Source organism: Cloeon dipterum, chromosome 3 (genome assembly GCF_949628265.1).
Source record: "Cloeon dipterum chromosome 3, ieCloDipt1.1, whole genome shotgun sequence".
Classification (NCBI taxonomy): domain Eukaryota; kingdom Metazoa; phylum Arthropoda; class Insecta; order Ephemeroptera; family Baetidae; genus Cloeon; species Cloeon dipterum.
In genome coordinates this window covers 31,179,355-31,201,221 of record NC_088788.1, presented here as the reverse complement: position 1 = coordinate 31,201,221, position 21,867 = coordinate 31,179,355, and the positions used below count along the sequence as shown (strand labels likewise).

At 41.8% G+C, this 21,867-nt stretch overlaps 7 protein-coding genes across 11 annotated transcripts; 4 read left to right on the top strand and 3 right to left on the bottom strand.

The window, feature by feature from the left end:
* Nucleotides 1-43: 43 nt before the first annotated feature.
* LOC135940403 (HIG1 domain family member 2A, mitochondrial) lies at nt 44-896 on the bottom strand. Of its 2 annotated transcripts, none has more exons than XM_065485275.1 (3): nt 737-896; nt 474-680; nt 44-326 (listed from the first exon to the last, which is right to left on the bottom strand). In XM_065485275.1, exons 2-3 carry the CDS (start codon nt 667-669, stop codon nt 124-126), a joined length of 399 nt encoding a protein of 132 aa, XP_065341347.1. In that variant the 5' UTR covers nt 670-680; nt 737-896; the 3' UTR covers nt 44-123. The 2 variants fall into 2 exon arrangements, with proteins under 2 accessions (XP_065341347.1, XP_065341348.1); XM_065485276.1 differs by having other exon boundaries at nt 474-683; nt 737-895.
* A 177-nt stretch (nt 897-1,073) lies between these two features.
* stv (starvin) lies at nt 1,074-6,982 on the top strand. Of its 3 annotated transcripts, none has more exons than XM_065485268.1 (5): nt 1,076-1,395; nt 3,463-3,684; nt 4,605-4,783; nt 5,083-5,752; nt 6,419-6,982. In XM_065485268.1, exons 1-5 carry the CDS (start codon nt 1,228-1,230, stop codon nt 6,722-6,724), a joined length of 1,545 nt encoding a protein of 514 aa, XP_065341340.1. In that variant the 5' UTR covers nt 1,076-1,227; the 3' UTR covers nt 6,725-6,982. The 3 variants fall into 3 exon arrangements, with proteins under 3 accessions (XP_065341341.1, XP_065341340.1, XP_065341342.1); XM_065485270.1 differs by lacking the exon at nt 1,076-1,395 and adding an exon at nt 1,509-2,091; XM_065485269.1 differs by lacking the exon at nt 3,463-3,684 and having other exon boundaries at nt 1,074-1,395.
* A 397-nt stretch (nt 6,983-7,379) lies between these two features.
* LOC135940398 (esterase E4-like) lies at nt 7,380-9,899 on the top strand. The gene is made up of 12 exons (XM_065485267.1): nt 7,380-7,535; nt 7,599-7,743; nt 7,798-7,938; nt 7,994-8,159; nt 8,221-8,335; nt 8,394-8,464; nt 8,522-8,712; nt 8,769-8,958; nt 9,027-9,196; nt 9,256-9,403; nt 9,453-9,585; nt 9,642-9,899. Exons 1-12 carry the CDS (start codon nt 7,486-7,488, stop codon nt 9,850-9,852), a joined length of 1,731 nt encoding a protein of 576 aa, XP_065341339.1. The 5' UTR covers nt 7,380-7,485; the 3' UTR covers nt 9,853-9,899.
* On the bottom strand, nt 9,844-12,528 carry LOC135940402 (prolactin regulatory element-binding protein). Of its 2 annotated transcripts, XM_065485273.1 has the most exons (6): nt 12,271-12,528; nt 12,008-12,212; nt 11,809-11,953; nt 11,572-11,752; nt 11,396-11,514; nt 9,844-11,008 (listed from the first exon to the last, which is right to left on the bottom strand). In XM_065485273.1, the coding sequence occupies exons 1-6, from the start codon at nt 12,403-12,405 to the stop codon at nt 10,528-10,530; spliced, it is 1,266 nt and encodes a 421-aa protein (XP_065341345.1). In that variant the 5' UTR covers nt 12,406-12,528; the 3' UTR covers nt 9,844-10,527. The 2 variants fall into 2 exon arrangements, with proteins under 2 accessions (XP_065341345.1, XP_065341344.1); XM_065485272.1 differs by having other exon boundaries at nt 11,809-12,212.
* Nucleotides 12,529-12,723: 195 nt separating this feature from the next.
* Nucleotides 12,724-13,398, top strand: Dad1 (dolichyl-diphosphooligosaccharide--protein glycosyltransferase subunit). Its single transcript, XM_065485277.1, has 2 exons — nt 12,724-13,016; nt 13,078-13,398. Exons 1-2 carry the CDS (start codon nt 12,803-12,805, stop codon nt 13,206-13,208), a joined length of 345 nt encoding a protein of 114 aa, XP_065341349.1. The 5' UTR covers nt 12,724-12,802; the 3' UTR covers nt 13,209-13,398.
* Nucleotides 13,399-13,536: 138 nt separating this feature from the next.
* On the bottom strand, nt 13,537-19,558 carry LOC135940397 (uncharacterized). The gene is made up of 6 exons (XM_065485266.1): nt 19,446-19,558; nt 18,771-18,941; nt 17,221-18,693; nt 16,995-17,163; nt 16,740-16,938; nt 13,537-16,672 (listed from the first exon to the last, which is right to left on the bottom strand). Exons 2-6 carry the CDS (start codon nt 18,912-18,914, stop codon nt 16,495-16,497), a joined length of 2,163 nt encoding a protein of 720 aa, XP_065341338.1. The 5' UTR covers nt 18,915-18,941; nt 19,446-19,558; the 3' UTR covers nt 13,537-16,494.
* A 252-nt stretch (nt 19,559-19,810) lies between these two features.
* Nucleotides 19,811-21,823, top strand: Nop56 (Nop56 ribonucleoprotein). The gene is made up of 5 exons (XM_065485271.1): nt 19,811-19,965; nt 20,052-20,318; nt 20,384-20,807; nt 20,867-21,188; nt 21,251-21,823. Exons 2-5 carry the CDS (start codon nt 20,052-20,054, stop codon nt 21,744-21,746), a joined length of 1,509 nt encoding a protein of 502 aa, XP_065341343.1. The 5' UTR covers nt 19,811-19,965; the 3' UTR covers nt 21,747-21,823.
* The last annotated feature ends 44 nt before the right edge of the window (nt 21,824-21,867 follow it).

Here is a 21,867-nt window from a genome sequence, read left to right as displayed (position 1 = left end):
AAAAATTTGAGAAAGGCATGTGAAAACTTGCAAAAAAAACTCATTCTCCTAAAGTATCATATTTATTTTCTGTATTTAACTAAATCGAGTATATGATGATAATATACAGATTTTATGCTGCAACTATTTTGGATTTGTCGCTGCCGGGATGAAAGCCCCCTTATTAGCCGTTGCAGTGGCAGCAAGAAACATACCGCTGACAAGGGCGACCACGGTGAACCCTTGAGCCGCGATTCGCAGTCTCATCATGTTTTGCGACATTCGTTTTTTGCCCAGACGGAAATTCCACAATCCCATCGTAAGTGCTCCCATTGTTGCAAATGCTCCTAAAAAAGATTTTTAACACCAAAGTTATAAATGAATTTACATACACAAGAAATAATATAATGTTAGAGTGCCATTCGCAAAAAAAATGGCACGGATTGACAAGTATGTTAGTTCCTAAATATTTTTATGTTTGATAGCTATGATACCTATAGGTACAAGCGGGTTTTCTCCAAATTTCCGCTTCAGCTTAGATGTGAAAGTTTCTTCTTGGATATTTTCGTAATTTTCTATTTTCTGCCGTATTTGGATCCAGTCGAATTCACTTGTGTAATCATCATCTTTGGAACCTGCTGTATTTTTACTTGTAGCTTCTTTCGTCTCTTTTGCGTCAGATTTTCCCATTTTCACAGCTCCTACTGTAAGGCAAAATTTGTGATGATGAACATCATTTTAAAATTTTGAAATTTACCAGCGCGTTATATAACACAGTTCATTTATACGGCCATATAACCAGATACAGCAAGCAAACTCCTAAACAAATCGCAAGTCTCACAACACTCGATCAGCTGGAACTGAGACACTGAGAGTGAAAGTTTAAGAAGTACGTGCCGCGAGACAGCGAACCGCGCCATGAAACGCAAGCACGAGGTGTGCTGGAAATTCATAAAATGAATGCATCATGGTGTTGTGTCGCACCTCCTTTGCAGCATTGCCTGTGATTTCAGCCAATGGGAAGGTCAAATCTCGAGTTTAGCGCCGTGCTCAGGTTCGCTATTGGTCGGATCGAGGGCGCTGTAGGTCGTGACGAGAGCAATTTGTACATAAATCGGATCGAATTTAGCTTTCTTACTCGTCTCGTCGTGAGAGTGAGGGCCAAGAGAAGATTCTCGGCGTTTGCCGAAAAATCAGGAATGCTCTCGGCTGAGTGGGAATTGTTATAGCAGCGTGCGCCACCGAGAGATGTCTAATCTGTTCCGCGACAGGGGACGACTTAGTGACCGCCTTAGAGACAAAACCAGTGAAGAGATACTCCAGTCTATGAGGGATGAGCTTGACCGCGACAAGAGGATGTTTTTTGAGCCATCTGCTTCGTGGACTGATCCTAGTGTGAAATCGGCTTTTTCCAGAGTAAGTTGGGTTTTCGCTAAATTGCTCGTTTTACCGTGTCCTTTTAAGGCAACAATTTATCTCTGCCTTTCATGTCACTTCGTTCCTCATTCCGCAGCCTTTAATGCAATTTTGCCAAATTAGCGTCCGTTTAACATTGGAGACGTTTTTCTCAGAAAAGCGCAGAATGCTGTCAGAGGAAGAAGTTGTGACACATTTATGAAAACAAAACGTCAACGCAGGGTGTGCGTGTGTGCTGTGCTAGGCGAAAATAAAACGAGGAAAAATAGCCATTGCCAAAATTTGAACAAGTGTGTACAAACAGCATAATTTTCATTTGAATTCCTGAATCCAGATGCGCCAAATCGGTGACAGCGCATTTTCCCGCAAGTCGGATTTCCCGAGTCCCCGCGAGAGCGAAGACTTTATTTTTATCTGGATCAGTGCGAGGATCTGAGGAGATTTTCGCTGGAGATGAGTAAGCCGCGCGGCTGAAGCGAGAGATATTTTCGTACAGGGCGAATTGCCAGGCAAATGAAATGTGCTTTGGTGCCATTGGTGATGCAATTTCTGTCACTTGCGCTGCATTATATATCCCCCTGCTTCTCGAAAATAATTGCAATAAACAGTTTTCCGACACAAAGTCTTGCGCGTTAGGCGGTCTCACCCGCAGTGCGCAATTTCTTGTTTTGTTTTAGACGGATTCTCGAGCAAGAGGTAAACTCTAATTTTAAATTTTCTCATGATCCTCGCAATATGTATAGATTCAAATAAATGCTCTGCGTGCAATGCGAAACTAAGGAAATTTAACTATCTATTGACAGTAAATTTTTATTTGAATTTACTTTAAATTTTTGACTTGGTGAGAACAGAAAGAGGAAAGTATAATTATATATAATATACAATTTATGAAATTTAAACTTAAAAGTAGATCAATAAAGGGCGACAGTTGAAACTTATTTGAATCGTTGGATGCAATAGCGGTTGATTGATAAACATTTTTTGTTCTACAATTTTTTGCAATAATCAAAATAGGACCTTGCTATAGTAAAACAAATTTTTTACAAAATCTATAGCGCTTGACTTCATTTTCTTGGCAGATTTCGATTCCTCTCGTTGAGATCTGTCCAACAGCGTATGAAACCTTTGAGGGAAACTCTTTGTTGGGAAAATGAATAAGATTTCAAGTAAGGAGACAGTCCTCGCCATGTGAAAAGCATGCTAACTTTGCAGCCACTTTTCTAAAAAAAAAAATACGGTTAATTTTGGCTTCAACTGAATCCTGAGGGATGAGTTCATGCATTTTGGCAACAAGAATTTTCCAGAATTTTGCAGTATGAATCTCTTTTTAATGAGTCTGCACTTAATTTTGGTGCATTTAGTGCCACTCTTTACAAAATTAGGATATATTTGTTCCTCAGGCCTAATTTGATAATAATTAAACATTTAAGTGTTATATTAAGTTACATAAAAATTAAGACAGTTACGCTATCTTGTCTTATTCCCTCTAGCGTATTTTTCACATTTCAAATATAATTATTGCCGCACTGACAGTGACATAACAATAGTGTAAAAAATTACTACCCGATATCAAGTTGCAGCTTTATTACGATGGCTGTTGTTTTACCTTTGTTTTGTTTGCGGCTTGGGCGCTATTTTGCATTCGCGTGTAATACAATCTATAGTGCAGAATATTGATCACCGTGGAGGCCTTTTGTTTAGTTTCATGGTGTGCGTGGCATTGTGCCTGTCGGTTTAGGCGTCAAACGTTTTGGGCGCCTTAGCCAGGGCGCAGTATTGATTTGCGTCTAAAATCAGCGCCTTTGCGCTTGGCAAGTCGGTGCACGTGTTTCTCGAGGTCAGCTGCCGCACTTGGAACTGGGTCTCGCGGAGACTGATGAGGCGGGATGTCAACTGGGGGTCTCGCAGCTCAGTGAAATAATTACTATTCAACACGCAACAATATTTAATTATCGACTCTCGCCGTTTTTTGCTTCCAGAAATAACAAACGCAAAGCGCGAAAACCCGATTTGGAGGGAATAGCTTTCTCAGGCTAGTCAGCTCACTTGGGGATATTTTGTCTGCAGGGATTTCCGTTTGACGCGCAATCTGAGCGCGGCGCCCGCAGCAGCCGTCTGCAAAAGCACTTGGACGACATCGCCACCCGACACCCCGAATTCGCAGAGCACCTGCGACCCTCCGACATGGCCTTCACCAAGGGCGGACAACGCACCCGCCAGCCTTCGGGCAGCAGCTCCGGCGTCTTTTCTAGCGGAGAAGAAGACGCAGCCTCTGACTCGCATAGTCAGGTTAGTTATTGGCTGGGCAACTGACAAGGTTTCTTGTCGTGGAAGAAAAAATATTCTCTCTCCGTTAACCAATCTTGAACCTTGTTTGTTTTGTTCTCGCGATCAGCAATGGTTTTTTTTATTTATAGTCCGATTGCTCCCGTGGCAAATAACTTGCGGGAAAAGCTGTACTTTATTCATTATTTTCACATCAAGGTTTTGTTTTCTTGTGCCAATTACGCTCTAAATTATAACCTTAAACGATAGTTAGTAATATTCATCTTACTTTCTCTTTATCCAAATTAGATTTTGATTTAATTGGGAAGGCGTTCAATGCAGCACTTGACAAATTATAAAACAAGCAACAAAGCAGCCCTGCAGAACCATAATAGGGATCATTTTAAAATTGTAACCACCGAAAATGTAACCATTAATTTAGGATGAGTTCAAGCAGGCTGGAAAGATTCTTAGAATGCCCATTAGCCAGGCAACGCGTATGGTTTAAAATAATTAATACAAATGACGGTACGAAATTAAATTTTTCATTTGTTACATCACCGGCTGTTTAAAACAAATCTCTTTCCCTTTGTGGTAGAAAATCCGATGATATTTAGATGAATAGAGTTTAAATCATGCATTTGATCACAAGTTTCCGGCTTAAAACGCAGTCGGAATTGACGCGCCAAAGCGGTAGGCAAGTGCGTCTGCACCAAAAAAGACTATCTTAGGTGATGAGGGCTCAATACTCCAAAACTAGTCCATGTGCTTGTAGAAAATAACGAATCATATTTTTGTGTTAATTTTCGCGTTTGTTAGAAAGGTTCATTTAGGCGTAATTAAAATTAATTAATATAATTAAATCAAATTAAAATGGTTTGTGTTGCTAAGAATCTTTTGAAAGAAGGAAGTGCGTGTAATATCTAATTATTAATCTGATGCAGGCAAGTGACGAGACTCCGAAACCCCCGCAGCCAGAAACGGCAAGGAAATTGCCGCAGTATGGACTGAGAAACACAGTGGATCTTGGAGGAGCCGCTCAGCAATTGGCTGAGAGGGAAAGAAACCAAAGGTCATGGTCAGCGCCACCAGAAAGCCGCGGAATGGAAGAACAACCTAAAAGGTGATTAATTATTTAATTAGAATTCATATTGTTGGGGATATCTTGCTTCTATTAATTTTATTATTGCGTTCCCCTGAAAATAAGAATTTCAGTACAGCAAAATATTTATATGAAATTTAAGAAACACTTGTATAACGCTGGTGAAAAAATAAGAGATAGTGACTTATAATTTGAATAATATTTTTACTGTATACACAGTAAACTGTATTTTTCTAAATAAATTGTGTCATGAACATTGAGATATATACTAGGGCACGACACACTTACTCAACTAGTTGTTGCTCTGTGCTTCGAAACAGGTTTGTGTCCCGAATCGAAATTCAGCCATCCGCTCCTAAGGCACCAGGCGAAGTATCAGGAAGTCCAGCCGCAACCAACCCGGGTGTCCAAATGCCGTCTTCAAGTGCCGGAAACTCCTCAGCAAACCCAGGCAAGCCTCCAGTCGCCCCAAAGCAACAAACCAAGAGTGGCGAGCGCCTCATCCCCATTTTCGTGGAGGGCCGAAGCGAGCCCGTGTTTCCAAAGGAATCTCACGAGCGACCGCAGCAGTCCCCACCGCAGCCTCCGCCGCAGTTTGAGCAGCAGCAGCATCCATTCCCAGAGCGATCTGCCAACTTTGACGACTACACCGATTTCCCTCAGTTCAAGAGCCGCGGGTTCAGCGAGAGTGCTTTCGCAGACAGATTCGCCCGGCCAGACTTTACAAACCGAAACCAGCGGCCCTTTGGCGAGCCGTTCTGGGCCCACAGGGGGTCTGGCTCGGCGCACCAGCCCCAGCACCCGCAGCAGCCACCGCCGTCGCCCCCGCAGAAGCGACCCATGCCGGCTCAGTCTCCGCCAACCAAGCGCACTCAGGAACAAGCACCCGCGGCCGAAAACGCTGCACCGCCCCCGCCACCCCCTCCAGTCAACGACCCACTTTCAAAGGTGGCTGCCGTTCAAAAGGACGTTGATGCGCTCATGCGAGAGGTAAATATGTATAATTTATGATTGGTGCGTGCTTAGCGCTTTTAACGGGCTTGTCAAGGGCTTTAACTAGAAAACGCCTCAAGACGAGTCGACTAGATTTTGATTAATTAGCTGTTGAAACGCACCATTTCATGCAATGCACAAGAAATATCACATTATATGGCATGCTATGAAATAACCACATCATATTATACAATCTAGGGAAAATAAGAAACGGCTTCAATGCCCAGAGATGTGCTATGAATAGCTTCTTATTTTCATAAGTTGAATACCAACAAAGACGCAATGTTTTATCTAGGATCTTGAATATTCTATTTTTTCAATAATCTAAACATTAAAATACAGTCACAAATACTTATAGTTTTTAATAATTGTAATTTATAATATATAACTCGCAAATCCAAGTTATAAATTGGAAAAGCTAAGTAATTTTGTCAAAACCACCATAACAACTACTTGTAAGCATGCGGTTATGGTGTGTTTAAAAATTCAATGCCTGATATAAATATCTGAAACTTCAAATTTAATATCATATTTGCACTAAGTCAGTGGTCTTTGAGCAAGCATAAATCTCGCCATAATTTTAAATCATTCTTTTTTATGCCCGCCAAAATAGCTTCATTAAATCTATTAACTCTAAAATCGATCCTTCCCTTTTGTTCACAGATCGAAGAGTTTAGTGGCGAGTCAAAGAGCGACAAGCAGTACATATTCCTGGATGAGATGCTGACGCGCAACTTGATCAAGCTGGATGACATTGACACCAACGGAAAGGATGAAATACGCAAGGTGCGCAAAGAGGCGATTCGAAGCATCCAACGTGCGATTAGTCTTCTTGAGTCAAAAGTGAAAAAGACTGAAGAACGGAGCGTGAGTGGTTCCGAACCGACTGCCACAGAGACTGCTATGATAGTGGATTCCTCTGAACAATCAAGTGATGCCGCGGCGGGCGACCAGCCTGCAAATCAGTGATTTCGCTGACACTACCTATTAACCAGAGCAATGAATTGTGTATTTTAATCCAGCAATATTTATTGACACTGATATTCAAGCAAGCTGCTATTGTGCCGTACTAGTTATTTTTTATGTTTTTGTCAAAATGTAGTTTGTAGTTATCTGCCTGCTGAATCAATTTGTTTTACGGGTAGCCATTTTAATCTGCCTTACAATCAGTAAAACTGCCTTTGAATTCAAGAATAAACGTGCCTTTCGCTGCACACACATTGGAAACGGTTGCCTATTTTCTGACTCCTTCCCATAATATCGAGTGACAAATTTGATTAATATGGTCTTCAAACGTGGAATAATATTATTTAGTCTGATGGCACATCTGATGAAATATCGAGCGAGCATGAAGAGATGGTTACGTGACTCTTATCTTAGCTTCTTATTATTTGCAGTTTGAATAGAGCTACTTTTATTTTTACTGCTTTCAGATCAATTGAGTGACTTTGCCACGCATACATGCATAGCCAAGCTTTGCTCTTATCTTCCCGAAGGCTGTATGGCTCAAAGGTGTCTTAAATCGTCCACAATTGAAATAGTTAAACTTTGATTTAAGCTGATTGCTCTATCGCTTTCTTATTAATTTCGTTTGAGCAAATAACATGCAGCAACGTGGGCATCGATTAAAAATATCGCACTCAAAAAGATAAGATACACAGAAACTGACACGAATTAATTCATTAAATTTCTCTTCCTTGTGTAGACAACTAATTTGATCCATATAAATCATGAATATTTTACTCCTGGCAATAGGGATAGCTGCTGTGACGATAGTCAGGTATAAAATATATTACGGGAAAATCTTACAATCAGTTTTATGCACGGCACGCAATTATTTCAGTGGTGAAACCAAAAATCCAGAAATCGGCTTGTCCCACGATGGAAAAATCAGAGGCATGACCATGAAATCTCTGGACGGAAGGGAGTTCTATGCTTTTCGCGGAATTCCCTACGCCAAACCCCCGGTCGGCGACCTCCGGTTCAGGGTAAAATGCTGATATTTACGTCATTTATTGCGCACGTTCTTAAACGGCTAATAGGCTTCAGAGCCGGTCGAACCTTGGAAAGGCGTGAGGGACGCTACGAAAGAATCAGACCCCTGCGCGCAAGTGCCAGTAATGGGAGATGAAAAATTTATCGGCAGTGAGGATTGCCTTTATTTAAATGTGTACACTCCCCAGGTAAGAAACAAAATTCTGATCGGGACAAAGGAGATGATGTGGTATTTTTCCATAGCTTCCTAGCGAAGAGGAAGAAGAAGAAGAGAGCTTACCAGTTATTTTTTGGATTCACGGAGGTGCATTTTATGCTGGCGATGGAGGCATAGAAGAAAATGGTCCGGAATTCCTGATGGACCAAAACGTTGTGCTGGTCACGATAAACTATCGGCTAGGCGCGTTTGGTCAGTTACCAGATCTATCAATATGCATTTCGTATCTAATTTCATTCAAAACATAAAATAGGTTTTCTGAGTTCAGGAGATCAGAAAATACAAGGAAACTTCGGCATGAAGGACCAGGTTTTGGCTCTGAAGTGGGTGCAAGAAAATATTGAATTTTTCAATGGCGATAAGAGCAAGTTGGTGACGATAAATTTCGCGTGTGGAAAAAGATAATAATTTTTTGATAATCCCAAGGGTCACTTTATGGGGATACAGCGCTGGTGGCGCGGCGGTAGAAGCGCATCTCTTTTCACCTATGTCTTCAGGTTGGTCCAAAAAGAGCCAATAATTATCTATAAAAATTATTATCCTGAAAATCATAGGACTGTTCTCTGGGGCAATATATCAGAGTGGCTCATTAAAGTCTGAATGCGCCCTGAAGTCGAAACCAGTGATGTCTCTGCCGGTTTTGGGCTCGATCGTGAACTGCGATCAGATCAAAGTTGAAGACCAGCTTAAGTGCCTCAGAGCCACTCCGGCAAGTGATCTTGCAAAAGCCATCAACAAATTTCCGGTATTCACTCATCTTTCAGCACAGCACAAATCATACAAAGCTTTTAATTTTGCTAGTACTGGGGACTGAAAGTACCGGCCGCATTCAGCATCGTACAAGAGATTCCACACCATTTGGATGGTTCGTGGACAGAGGAGCCATTCCTGACTGTGAACCCGAATAAAATGCTGGAGGAAGGGAGCATTGTTAATGACGTTCCAACTATAACCGGAATTGCTAAAGACGAGGGAATCATTCTCGGCTATGGTGCGCTAAAAACGCAATACCCGTGGTGATATAATATGATTTGACATTAACACACATGGTCACTTCAGAGTTGCAGCGAAACCCTAGCCTTTACGCGCAAGCAAACAGAAATTTCAATGACGTAGCGAGACTGTGCGGTTGTCTGTTCGAATTGAAGCCAAAGAAGTTTAAGAAAATAAAGGAATTCTATTTTGGCGAAGAAAGGATTAACGAAAAGCAATTTGATAATTTTTTGAAAGTATATTAATTGCTAATTTAATGGAATGGAGCCCACCTTTTGACAAATTCTTTTTTCAGTTCCAAAGTGACGCTGTTTGGAACTGGCCTCAAGTGGACACAGCATTCAAACAAGCAAAGGCCAGTAAAAGCCCAGTGTACTTTTATCTTTTTTCTTTTGAAGGACGAATCAGTGAGGCAATGGCTGCCGGACTAAAACCAATTGATGGTATACATAATTATTATTATTCCGATAAATTGTACAAGTTAACGGTCAGGTGTCGGCCACGCTGACGACCTGGCATACATTTTGCGGAGGAGGGTGCCCTTCCCCGATAATGCGCCAAATGAGAGGGAGAAAAATACCATCAAGAAAATGGGCAGTATTTTAGAGAGTTTTGCAAGGACTGGGTAATAATTGCGCAGCACTTAGGAATTAAAGTGCCTTCATGAACTGTCTATTGCAGGAATCCAAATCCAACAGATAATGAATTGTTTACAGTGGAGTGGGAACCGATCGACCCTAAAAATTTCAGATACCTTAACATTGATGAAGATCTGGAGATGAAAGAAGACTACCCATTTACGTACAGGATGGATTTCTGGCAGCAATTGACTAAAAAGAAGAGCAAACCAAAAAAAGAAACAAAAGAAATAAAAGAGAAGGACGAATTATAAACAATTTGTTCATGAAATGAACGAATAAAACATTTATTACAATAGAACCGTGATATTTAATCATATATTGTCAGAGGATGAGAGACATGATAGATGGCATGAATATGCACCATTCAAAATTTGAGATACAGGGAATGTTGAAGTTGAGTTTAGAGGACTAGGGTAATATTCAACTCAAAGGGGATTATGTTCGTGGCATTTTGCTTAAAATATCATGCAATGGACGCTAAACCTTCAAGTGAATTTGGCGAATTTCTACAGCGAATCCCAATTAGAGAAAAAATGTGTGCACAGCATTTTAAAAGCGGACAGCACAACCCAAAAAGTCTGAAAGTCTAGCAAGGTTGGTATATACAGCAAAAAAGGAGAGTCCATCAAATGAGATGCCTGAATGTTGAATAAAAATTCCATTCTTGAATGACCCCTCACTGTTTTATCACAAGAGACTGAAAGGGTAAAATTGACTTCTAAATATGCGCACAGTAATAATGAGATTTAAAAAAATATAATATATCAAAACATCCACCCATTCTCAATTTAATGTAAACAGCTCCAAGGCAATCATTTCTTTGTTTATCAGCCAGGCATTCCATTGGTAGACTAAAATTTGGGACACCCCAAAATGCGGAGGTAGTGGCTAGTTGGTGGCCTGGATTTTCCTGGCATTTCGCTCTATTACAAACCAAGGACACTACAGAGTACAAAAGTTAAGAAAAGGACGAGGATAATGAGCACAATGGCGACCCACGAGGGCATCGTCCGGCGCTCATGCACAGTGTGAACGCAGACCTTTTTGTCCACGGAAATACTCAAAACGGCCGCCTCGACGCAGTCAGCCGAAGCAGTTGCGGAGGGCAGGAAGGCAAGGCCAGTGACAAACATGTTGTGCGCCTTGGGCACATGCAGCACCTGCTGCAGGCTGAAAGCGATCAGCACGTGCACGCTGCCCGTGAACATGGTGCCAGCGGCCACGAAACGGCCGCAGTCGGACACAGCCAGCGCACTTAAACTTTCGCTTGATGGCCACACGTTAACGATGGAGCCCTCTTGCGGGTTCCAGAATTGCAGGTACGAGTTTTTCTTGGACCGGCCTGAGACGGGATTGGCCAGCACAAATAGCCGAGATCGAGATTTGTTGCCTTCAACAATGCCAAACCTACAATTTTTTTCGTATTTTAGAATTAATATTGTACATAATAATCTATTCAGTTCAGGATAATATCATCTGTGCAAATTTCAATGGGACTTAACTACAATTAAAATCAGCATACTTTGAAAATGCTACAACAAATAAACAGATTAATATTGAAATGTTGAATGATGTTACAATTCAAATTAATGTAATATAGGCCTAGGTTAGTAGCCTATTTTTTAATAATATGATAAATGGGAAAATAAAAGCTCAAGATGATGGAATGGGATACTTTATACCATCATATACATTAAATATTGTAATTGTATTTCAATTTTATGGCCCTGCAATCGTGGAAATATATCCCCTTCCATCCTAAGATTTTATTTAGCATATATTATGTTAGCTAACCTGCATCGCTTGAACAGAAATTTGGCCTTTTCAGGGGTTTCCCAAGTGAGCGTTTTGACTCTGGCCGCTTTCGCACAGTCCCAAATATGTCCTCCGGCATCCTTGCCAACACTGACAACCTGCAGAGTGGTACTTATTATAACACAAATGAAGGCAATTAAAATTTATCCACTGACCCATTTCTCATCTGGACTAAAGTCAATATCATCCAGTTCGTTTATGTGAGCAGAGATGTCATGAATTAACTCCATCGATGGAAATTGCCAGACTCGCAAGTGGCCGTCAAGTCCACCAGTTGCCATCAGCTGTCCACTTCTGCTGATGCGCACCACTCTTTGCAGAGGAGGTTCACCCTTACTGCAAATAGAAAATATTTCAGCCCTGGCTGCGCAAACCAATGTAAGAATTGAAACCTGAAATCTGTCTGGATACTATCACCAAGGTTGATCTTGAATTGAAGCTTTTTGAACGCATTGCTATTGGAATCTGTTCGCTGATTGGGATTGCTACCATTTGAAACACTTTTTCTCTGTCTGATTTTTTCATCTTTTTTGTCGTCTGAAAGATGAAGTAAAAAAATCATATTTAATTTAATACTATCACGCAATTCACCTTTATCGTGAATGACGTCTGACTCCTTTGTGACACTTATATTTGCATTGTAAAGCTGACAGTGGCTTTCTTGTCCGCACACTAAGAAATACTTTCTTCCGTCAGTATGACAGGCACAATTCATGACAGCATTTGAGCCGGTGTCATGTGTCAATGCTGCCTCTCCAACAAAATTTTCTCCGTCGTGTGAAACCTCGAATATTTCCTGTTTTGAAAAGCCTTTTGAATTGGTACGTATAGAATTATTAGCAAGGAAAACCTACAAATCCGTTGTCAACACCAGTTTTGGCTGCTCCTCCACCTCCGGCCACCAATACGTGCCGACTATCCAGCACTTCGACAGAGTAAAGAGGAAATTCTACTTTGGCGAAAACCTTTCCGTCTTGCTTTTTCGACATTTTCCTCGCTCTGTGCTACCCTGAAGCCCGAGAAAATCAGATAATCTTGTTACTTCCACGTCGAATCAAATTGTTTCCAACTTTCAACAACCAGCTGGTCTGCTCTCTGCTAGGTCAAGTGAAATTTATTTATTTACATTGACGCATGCGCTATAATTTATAATAGAAACTCGAATAGACGCCATATTTTGTACTGCTAATTTCCGCGAAATTTTAAATCCCATATATCGTGCTGTGTTAATTTATTGCTTCGTTCGTATTTCGCGGTAGAGAAATTTATCGTTGTGGCCGTTTTATCGAATCCTCCGAGTCTTTTTAAGATAATATAAAATTGATAACAAACAGGAGGTGTTGGCAGTCAATTTTGTGTACGTCCCGAACCGGCTGAAATTTCAAAATGAGCAAGGCAAATTTGGGCCAGGTTGTGTCCCGCTTTTATGGGGAGTACATGAAAAGCACCTCCAAACGTCTCAAGATCATTGACGCATACCTTCTGTACATATTCTTGACCGGAGTTGTGCAGTTTGTTTACTGCTGCTTTGTCGGCACCTTCCCATTCAACTCATTCCTCAGTGGATTCATCTCTACAGTTTCCTGTTTCATCCTTGGTGGTGTGTAAAAAATTTTTAATCACTTCTTCGAAATTTGAATAAAATTCTGAATTGTTTCTAGTATGCTTGAGGCTGCAGGTGAACCCAGAAAACAAGAGCCAGTTCCTTGGAATCAGTCCTGAGCGCGGATTTGCTGATTTTATCTTCGCACACATCATTCTGCATCTGACTGTTGTGAATTTCATTGGTTAGAAGCATAATACATAATCTCTGTAAAAATATGAAGAGACACTAAAAGCTGTGTGAATGGATTAAAAGTTGCATTTTGACGTTCAAATTCATCATGAAAATGAAACACAAGGAAGTTACTGATACACCGTCAAGAGTTGTTCATTATCAAATTTTTAATTCCGGGAAATAAAGGATTTCTGTATTGTTTATCCATGATTAGTTTTCTTTTTTCAATATCAGGGAAATTTCCATTTTATTAGCTTTGACAAGAGTTTGTCATAGATTCGTGTTTCAAAAACCCTAAGAGAAGGATAATAAGGAACTAGAGATTGACATGAAAAGGGTCAAATCTTTTGAACAACAGTATTTTATTGGATTGCAAATTGTACAGTCAAATCAAAAGTTGTTTGCACTGTTGCTTTAAGACTTAATTACCATGTTAGAGCTACTCTTAACAATAAGAGATGTAAAAACATTAACATTTTAGTAAGAAATGATAATAGTATTCAACCAAAATAAAACTAAACTTTGTGTAGGAACAGAAGGCAACCATATAATTATTTATGTTTCGAAAAGAATAAAGTCGTTGACAAATAGGAAAGCGTCAAAGTTAACAATTCATGCCATGCAGCTGTGCAGAAAATTAAGGGCCGTGTTGCGTTGGATACGGGAGACATTTTAGCAAATGAATATTATTTAATATATATGCGGTTGTGATGGTTAAAATAGAATCATGTCCTAATCGTCATTGAAGTTTTGTGACTTGAAATTCACATTATGTCACTGATCTTCGATTGCTGGGAAGTCCCCAGCAATGCAAAGAAAATTATTATTGCACTTAGTTCTGTAAACAAGAACTCGATTCAGCCGGCTAAACTGAGCGTGATTTAATTTCACTTAAATTCCCTTATCCTTTAGTAGTGTTTGTCAGAGCTTCAGCAAATTTTACTCTACCTATTCTACAACAACAAAAGCTAACGATATATTTAAGCAATGCTTATGCTGGGTTGCTCATAAATTTCGGCGATTTGGCCTGGAACATCAATTGAAATTTCATTACAAACTTTTGGAAAATACATTTTGAACGTTACTTTTCCTCGATCAGTGAACTTGTGTTTGTTTGTCTTTAAAATGTTCAAATTTTCGTCGTGCTCATGTTTTGCCAAGACCAAATCTGCATTGCAATTATTACATTTTATTTTGTATTGAATTTTCAAAAATTTTCAGTTGGCTAACACACGCAAAAACGGTTTTGACAGTCGAAAGCAGCAGAGTCGTGAATTAATTCTCACCGGTGTCATTCTGCCAGCCTTAATACACAACAGTGTGCTTTAGTTTTACGTTATTTAATTGTTCATTACACAAGCCTCTAAGTTACCATACCAATCTGTCGATTTTACAAAGTTGCTCCAGCTACTCAAAATGCGCGCCGGTTTCCACTGTTTTTGGGATTTAGTTCCGCATTCTGCAGAGCAAAAGTATGACTGTGTACTCTTGTCAGGTGTCACAAAGCAAAGTGAGAATGAGAATAGTCTGCAGTATATATCCAAATATATCAGCACTTTCTGTTTTCGAAAATTCAGTCAAATTTGGAGCGGCGCTATTAGTATAAAACAAGACCGTGATGCTCGTGTGAGCGCGAGTTTGCCGACCGCGCGGCCCGAAGGCCACGGAGACAACCCGTCAACTAGACACACTTTCGGAGGAGAGTCCCTAACACGTCCCAAATATCACACCTAAAAATCTGAATAATTTTCTGCATTTTTTCAGCTTTTGTCAACATCGTTAAATACAATAACACGGGAGCAGTCTTCACTCGAGGCTTGGTGAAATATTGTGACAACACTGTAGTATGTAATGCGATCCACGACAACATTTCCGAAAGGGCGCCTCAGCTTGGTTTAAGGCGGATAGTGTGTGTAATCATTTTCTTACTTAATTGTGTGCATTAATTCGCATGGATGGGAAGAGACGAAGGGATTCATCGAGTCGCCATACGCAATATAATTGAGAAATACGCATGATTCATAAACTGGATACATTTAAAATACATGTAAGCTCTTAGTTTTAATACCGCACTCACCATCATTTGAGAGAATTAATATTTGTTTTTTCACCATCGCGTTTTGCAACATGGAATCTAACAGAGCTTGGCTCGATCGTCATCTAAATGAAAACGTCTGAATTTTCCTCCCCTTTCGTGTTTGGCAGTCAGTGACTAAATTCTGATTTTTTTAACTCTGTCGTTAAAAGCAAAACGTATGTGTGCACTCAGCTGTGATATGCTTGTATTCTTGTCCACTTTTGGCTAATGCGATTGACAAGAGGTATAATAATGCACTCGGAAAATAAGGAAGCTCTCTCTCTACTTATTTCGCTGCTGCAAATCGATCTCAATTTTTTCTCATTCGACTTCTTTGTTACCGTTTCTCACAGACGAGATTTGAGAAAACACATAGATCGACAGATATCTTATTATGAAATGATGGTTATGCACGGTATATATTTATCACAAACATATTTCCTTGGTCAAAACATGATTATTCTCAATATGATTCATATTTCATCTTAAAAGCTAAACATGGTTTACGGTGTAACTGTATTCAAGCCCATTAGTAACTGACCATCTATAAATAAACTCTTATTAGCGTACACAAGAGCGCTATTAGTTTCGTTTTAGTTCTCAGCTTATGCTCTGATCCGGCTCTAATACGTACATCATGATACGAGGACCGCAATTGCACAGATTCGCGAAAACCATCTCACTCAGTCATGATTCATGATTTTTACAAAAATCTCTCAGAAAAAGCGTTATCTCATTCACTCGACAAACCAATCCAATTGCGCTTAAACTATACAAAGGGATTGTATGAATTACTACGATGGAAGCTTTTGATTTGAAACTTTTAACGAGTACTGACTAGATAAATAGTGGCAAACAAAGAGTTCGAATGCTAAAAGGAAGTTTGGCTACTGAAAACCCTCAGCCACTCATTGTCACAAAACAATCTTTCTTGTACCATTCAGTAAGGTGATAAGCCTTTTGATTCGCTTGACAAGTAAATAAAAAATAAGTCCCAAGTAGGCCAACATGTTCGTTGCAAAAAAACTAACCAGCTAGTAACCACGCACTTCACATCTCCTTAGTCACGTTTCTTCAGAAGAAAACAATGTTGCGATAACCTACCGAATACTGTGCACAAGCTGACAGCTTGGAGCTACACGAAAAACTTACGAAAAAGCTGGTGCGATCGCGTGACCAAAAAACAACGACAAATCTGCTTCACAATCCGTGCAACCTCCACACTCAGGAAAGAGGTCGGTGCGGTACGAACGACAGCAAATCAGATCCACTGCTTCCCGAGTTTTCCTCTTCCAGCTGCTGCTCCACGTAATAGTGAGGAGTGCTCAGGTATTCGATCACTCGTCGGGGCAGTGGCAAGGCTGGGATCATATCCTTTCTCACCATCTTTAGAATGACAAACCTGGCAAGCACAGAAGTAAAAGTATTAGCATCTAAATATTTAAGAGCAATTATGAAAAAATACCCACCGGCACATGTGTTTGAGACTTGAGACCTGCTTGAAACGTGACACGGGATGCAATAGCTGAACCCGCATGGGTCCAAGAACAGGACGACGATGAAGGAAAAACAAGTAGCGCCCACTTCGTGAATGTTCCACAGCGTTTTCTATGAAATCTACTATGGTGTGACTCTTAAATTTGGTACAACTACCAAAACTGAAGTTTCCTGCAATTGTGAACGAGCGGATTAGTTGGTGGCAAAGCTCCAGTTGGTGTACCCACCTTGATCGTGCTCTATCCTGACGTGTCTTACATTTCCGTTTAACCGAAACGACAAGGAAAAGATGTAATGCTGGTCACTGCTATCACGCACAATGAAAGACCCGTCTGGCTCTGTCGACAGTACTTTTTCCGCTGCTTCTCCAGATATTGGGCCCCAATACCAGCCGTACTGCAAACACGCCCGAATAAGAAATCAAATTTATTCACAAAACACAAAACATTTTACATCTTTCACTTTTTGTATGCTCGAAGCGAATGCCATGTTGATCTCTTCGCCAGGCTCAGGAGGCTTGCTTTCGTCCTCCTTGATGCGCAACAACTGAATCTCATCTTCGTCGACCTCCAGGGTGGGAAAATCACTGTTGTTATTCTGAGTTGAGGGTGGCAGGGGTGGTAACGCTCGGTGCGAAAAGGGCGCTCTCGCGTTTTCGCCACTCACGCCATAGTTAATGGAAATATTCTCGAGCGTGATGCCGCTCGGCACGGGCGGCTCCAGAATCACCTTCTCCTCCGACTTGGGGGCCACCTTTTCCGCCTCCAAGCAGCCACCACCACCACCTGCCACCTTGCGGAACCTGAATATGCTGCACAGGGTCTGTTTAATGCTGTTGGAGAAACTGCTGCACTTGCGCGCCGGCTTGTCGTCGCGCGCCTCAATGCTCTTTGACTTGCGCATTTTGATGCTATTGATGAAGGTGGTCTTCTTCTGCGGGTTGTTAGGCGTCGTCATCCTCTGGTTGGGCGGCGGTGGCGCTGGCATCTTGGGCTCAGAGCTGGGCCTGGCGCGGCACCGCGGCTGCTCTGCGCGCCGCTCCATCGAATCGCTTGAGCTTGAGTAGAGATTCTGCAGGTACTGGCGCACCTCCTGCAGAGTCATGTGCACCGGCTCCTTGGACTTGGCAGAGCACTCGTTGGTCGAGTGGGACGGGCCGGGCCTGCGTGACGGCATCGAGTGCCGCTTTCCCGACTCAAGGGTCTCAGCGCTGGCCCTGGTGGCAGAGTTTCGGCCGCTGCGCCGGCTGCGGCGATTCGTGGCGGCGCCGTGGCCCGTCTCCGAGCTGCTCGATGTGTGGCGCCTTTTCTTGCGGTGCACCTTGCGCTTCTGCTTGCGCGGCTCACCGTTTTCCTGGTGCACCGTGTCCACAGGTAGAGTGTAGATATCACTTTCGATGGGCACATTGTAGATTTCGCTCATCTCGCCGAGCAGCAGGTCGTGCGACATGGCCAGCGTGATGAAGCTCGAGTCGTCCGCCTTGCAGCGAGGGATGCTGAGTGAGTTGTGCGAGATGGAGAGCCTGGACGAGGCGAGCGAGCCCACTGAGCCAGGTCGGTGGTGGCACGGACTGAACGGGATCTCGGGCGTCCAGCACAGACGGGGCCCGCTGTCCTTCCGCCTGCGCAGTGACGTCGACGATGGGTGGCATTCCTGAGAGCACTCGATGGCCCAGGTGATCTGACTGGAGGCAGCCAACGCTTCGTTTATCACATCAATCACCAAGGCTTTTGCGTATTTCTCTATGAGCAGATAATCAAATGAGCAGGTCGAGGGGACGTCCTGGAATTCGGGCGGAGGCGCGACTGGCTTTTCCAATTGCCACTCTGGAACTTTTTTCAGAGTGTCAAAGTCCTCGCAGCTCATCCCGTTGAAGGCTTCGCTGTTCTGGCGGATCGTTGTTCCATCCTCGTCACTCTCTTGAACCTGTAAGCAGAGAGGCGACACCGCAGCAAGTTACGTAAAATTGGTTAAATGGGATTATTTGATTCTATATAACTCACTTCCATTGCCAAGTTGCTGGGTGCACTCTCTTCACTGGAAATAGAAGAACCACTAAATCCGCTCATCAAGAGGAGGCCACTGTCATCGCTAGATGGGAAGCCCTGAGACCACGACAGTCCACCTGATAAAGGGGGCGAATCCATCACTCAAGCCATTTCCGCTTAGTTATTCTGTGAACAAATGCGAGGATTGTGGTTTAAGATTCCACGATAAATTGGGGGTCAAGCAACCATTAAAATTAATTATTGATTTGCACATATGATACCATGTATTATGTAAAGATATTATTAATTCAAAATGAAATAAACACAAAATAAATCCATTTTGGGCAAACACATCAACGACGCATTTAACAGCTTCCCTTATAACCTACAGCACGCCTACCAAAGCCTCATTGTTTATTGAGTGGGTGACTCAGCTGCGAGCAACCTTAATTCGCGAAAAACGTGATGTCAACAAGAGCCAGACACACAAGACTTCGCGAATCATGTGTGCGCCCCATTAGTGTCAAAGGTGCAGTAGCGTATGGCGAATTTGCATCAATTCTTACACGCTCTCACAGAGTAAAAACCCGATTGGGATGCACTGTCAGAGGGCCTGACAAGCTTCTTACCCGTGAGGACAGTGCTAGGCGGCTCAAAAATTGCCAATATTGCAAATTTCGCAAAATTTACCTTGCCATCTCTGGAGAATACTTCAATATTGGCCATGATGATCCATTTCTCATTTCTTGTTCCCTTCAGTCCTGTGTCGAGTGGTCCACTCGTGTTCCACGATCCAGGCGCTATAAGTGGTGGGGGAAATATATGTTTTCGGTTGTCAACTTGTCAGTGGCGGTATATTATCTACTTTTAGGACTACCGGTAAACAAAAACTAAGTAAAATTGGTTAAATGTTTAATGTTTAAATTTTCACTTTTTTTTACTTTTTTCCAAGGGTTCAAAACCGGTTGCGTCTGTTAATCCTATTAATATTTTCCTTCACCAGGCAACACAAGTAAGACCGAGTACTTTTATTGTCGTCAAACCGATAAATTCATGCTCTCCCCTCTCTTCGCTTGTTTCTAATATGGCGTCCTCAACGCAATAACCAAAACCTGCTAGCAGCTACACGTGATAGCAACGCTTGTTCGTAGACATCGGGAGCCCAATGCCGAATTTCCAGTGAATTCAAGTGGATTACACCGTCTGAAAGGTGAGAATTTGAAAAGGAATTATCAAAGAACAAAATCTGAAATTAATTTCATGGAATTTTGAGTGAAATTGATTATTTCTTTGTAGATGGATCTATACGTGTTATACGAACACGCTGCCGGCTATTCCCTGTTCAGGGTTAAGGAATTTGAAGATGTTGGTGCATTGCTTCCACAAGTGGAGGCTTCTGTCACTGATTTTGGCAAATTTAGCTCGGTGGTTAAGCTAGTTGGTTTCACCCCATTTAAAACTGCAGTAGTGGCCTTGGAAAACATAAACAGCATTTCTGAAGGTGTCTTGCCCGATGAGCTCAAGCTGTTCTTGGAAACATACCTGCCCCAAAGCAGCAAGAAGGTAATATCATATTCATTGAGAAATTATTCAATTACTGAAGGAAACAAAATCTTAACTAATTTCAGGGAAAAGTTACTTTGGGCTTGATTGAACCGAAACTGGCATCAGCCATCACAGAAGCTCTTAACACCAAGTGTTTACACACTGGTGTAGTTCCTGAAATCACTCGAGGAATCCGCGCACACTTTCACAACCTTGTCAAAGGTTTTACCCTTCAAACATCAGGCAAGGCGCAACTCGGACTGGGACACAGCTACTCCAGAGCCAAGGTCAAGTTCAACGTCAACAGGGTGGACAACATGATCATCCAGAGCATTGCTCTTCTTGACCAGTTGGACAAGGATATCAACACGTTTTCCATGAGGATCAAGGAGTGGTACTCATACCACTTCCCAGAGCTTGTTAAAGTTGTGACCGACAATTACATGTACGCCAGGGCTGTCCAGCTCATCAAGAACAGAAAGGAACTGTCTGAAGAGAACTTACCAGGTAATGATCAGAATGCTCCGTCTTTTTTGTAAGGTAGTAACAAATTTTTTATTTAACAGAGCTGGAGGAATTGGTCCAAGATGCATCTAAGGCAGAGCTTATTTTGAAACTTGCTCGCTGCTCAATGGGCATGGACATCTCCACTCTTGATCTGGCAAACATTGAGTTGTTTGCCCAGAGAGTGGTATCTTTGGCTGAATACCGCAAGAGCACGTCTCATTACCTAAATAATAAGATGGATGCCATTGCCCCCAACCTGGGAACTGTTATTGGAGACCAGATTGGCGCAAGGCTCATTTCCCATGCTGGCTCGCTAACCAATTTGGCCAAGTACCCTTCTTCCACACTTCAAATCCTTGGAGCTGAGAAGGCTTTGTTCAGGTAAAAATCATTTAATTTCAAATTATTTCAGTGATAGATCAAAAAACAAATTAATTTTTCAGAGCCTTGAGGACCAGAAGCAACACACCAAAATATGGATTGTTGTTTCACTCAACATACATTGGCAGGGCTCTACCACAACACAAGGGTAGAATTTCCAGATACATTGCTAGCAAATGCTCCATCGCAGCCAGACTTGACTGCTTTTCTGACCTACCATCCAAAATCTATGGCACAAAGCTGAAGCAGCAGATTGAAGATCGTCTTTCCTTCCTAAAAGGTGGCGAGAAACCGGCAACAAACATCTCTGTCATGGAAGAGGCTCTGGCTGAAGTTTCCGTTGAAGCTGAGAAAAAGAAAAACAAAAAGAAGAAGAAGAAGAAGAAGTCCTCAGTGAATGGTGTGAACGGTAACGCTGAAAATGGGGAGGCAGAAACCCCAAAAGCGAAGAAGAGGAAGAGTGTGGCGCCTGAACCAGAAAATGGCGAGGCGGAAAATGGAAATGCTGAAGTTTCACCTAAGAAGAAAAAGAAGAAGAGCAAAGTGGCTGCTGAGTGAATGTCATGATTACCCTAACTGCTTGCTGAGTGCAAATCACTTTTAATAATAAACATGATCATTCTCATTTAACGAAACCATTTTTTCTTTTATTAGACATATTTTGTTTTATCGGTGTAAA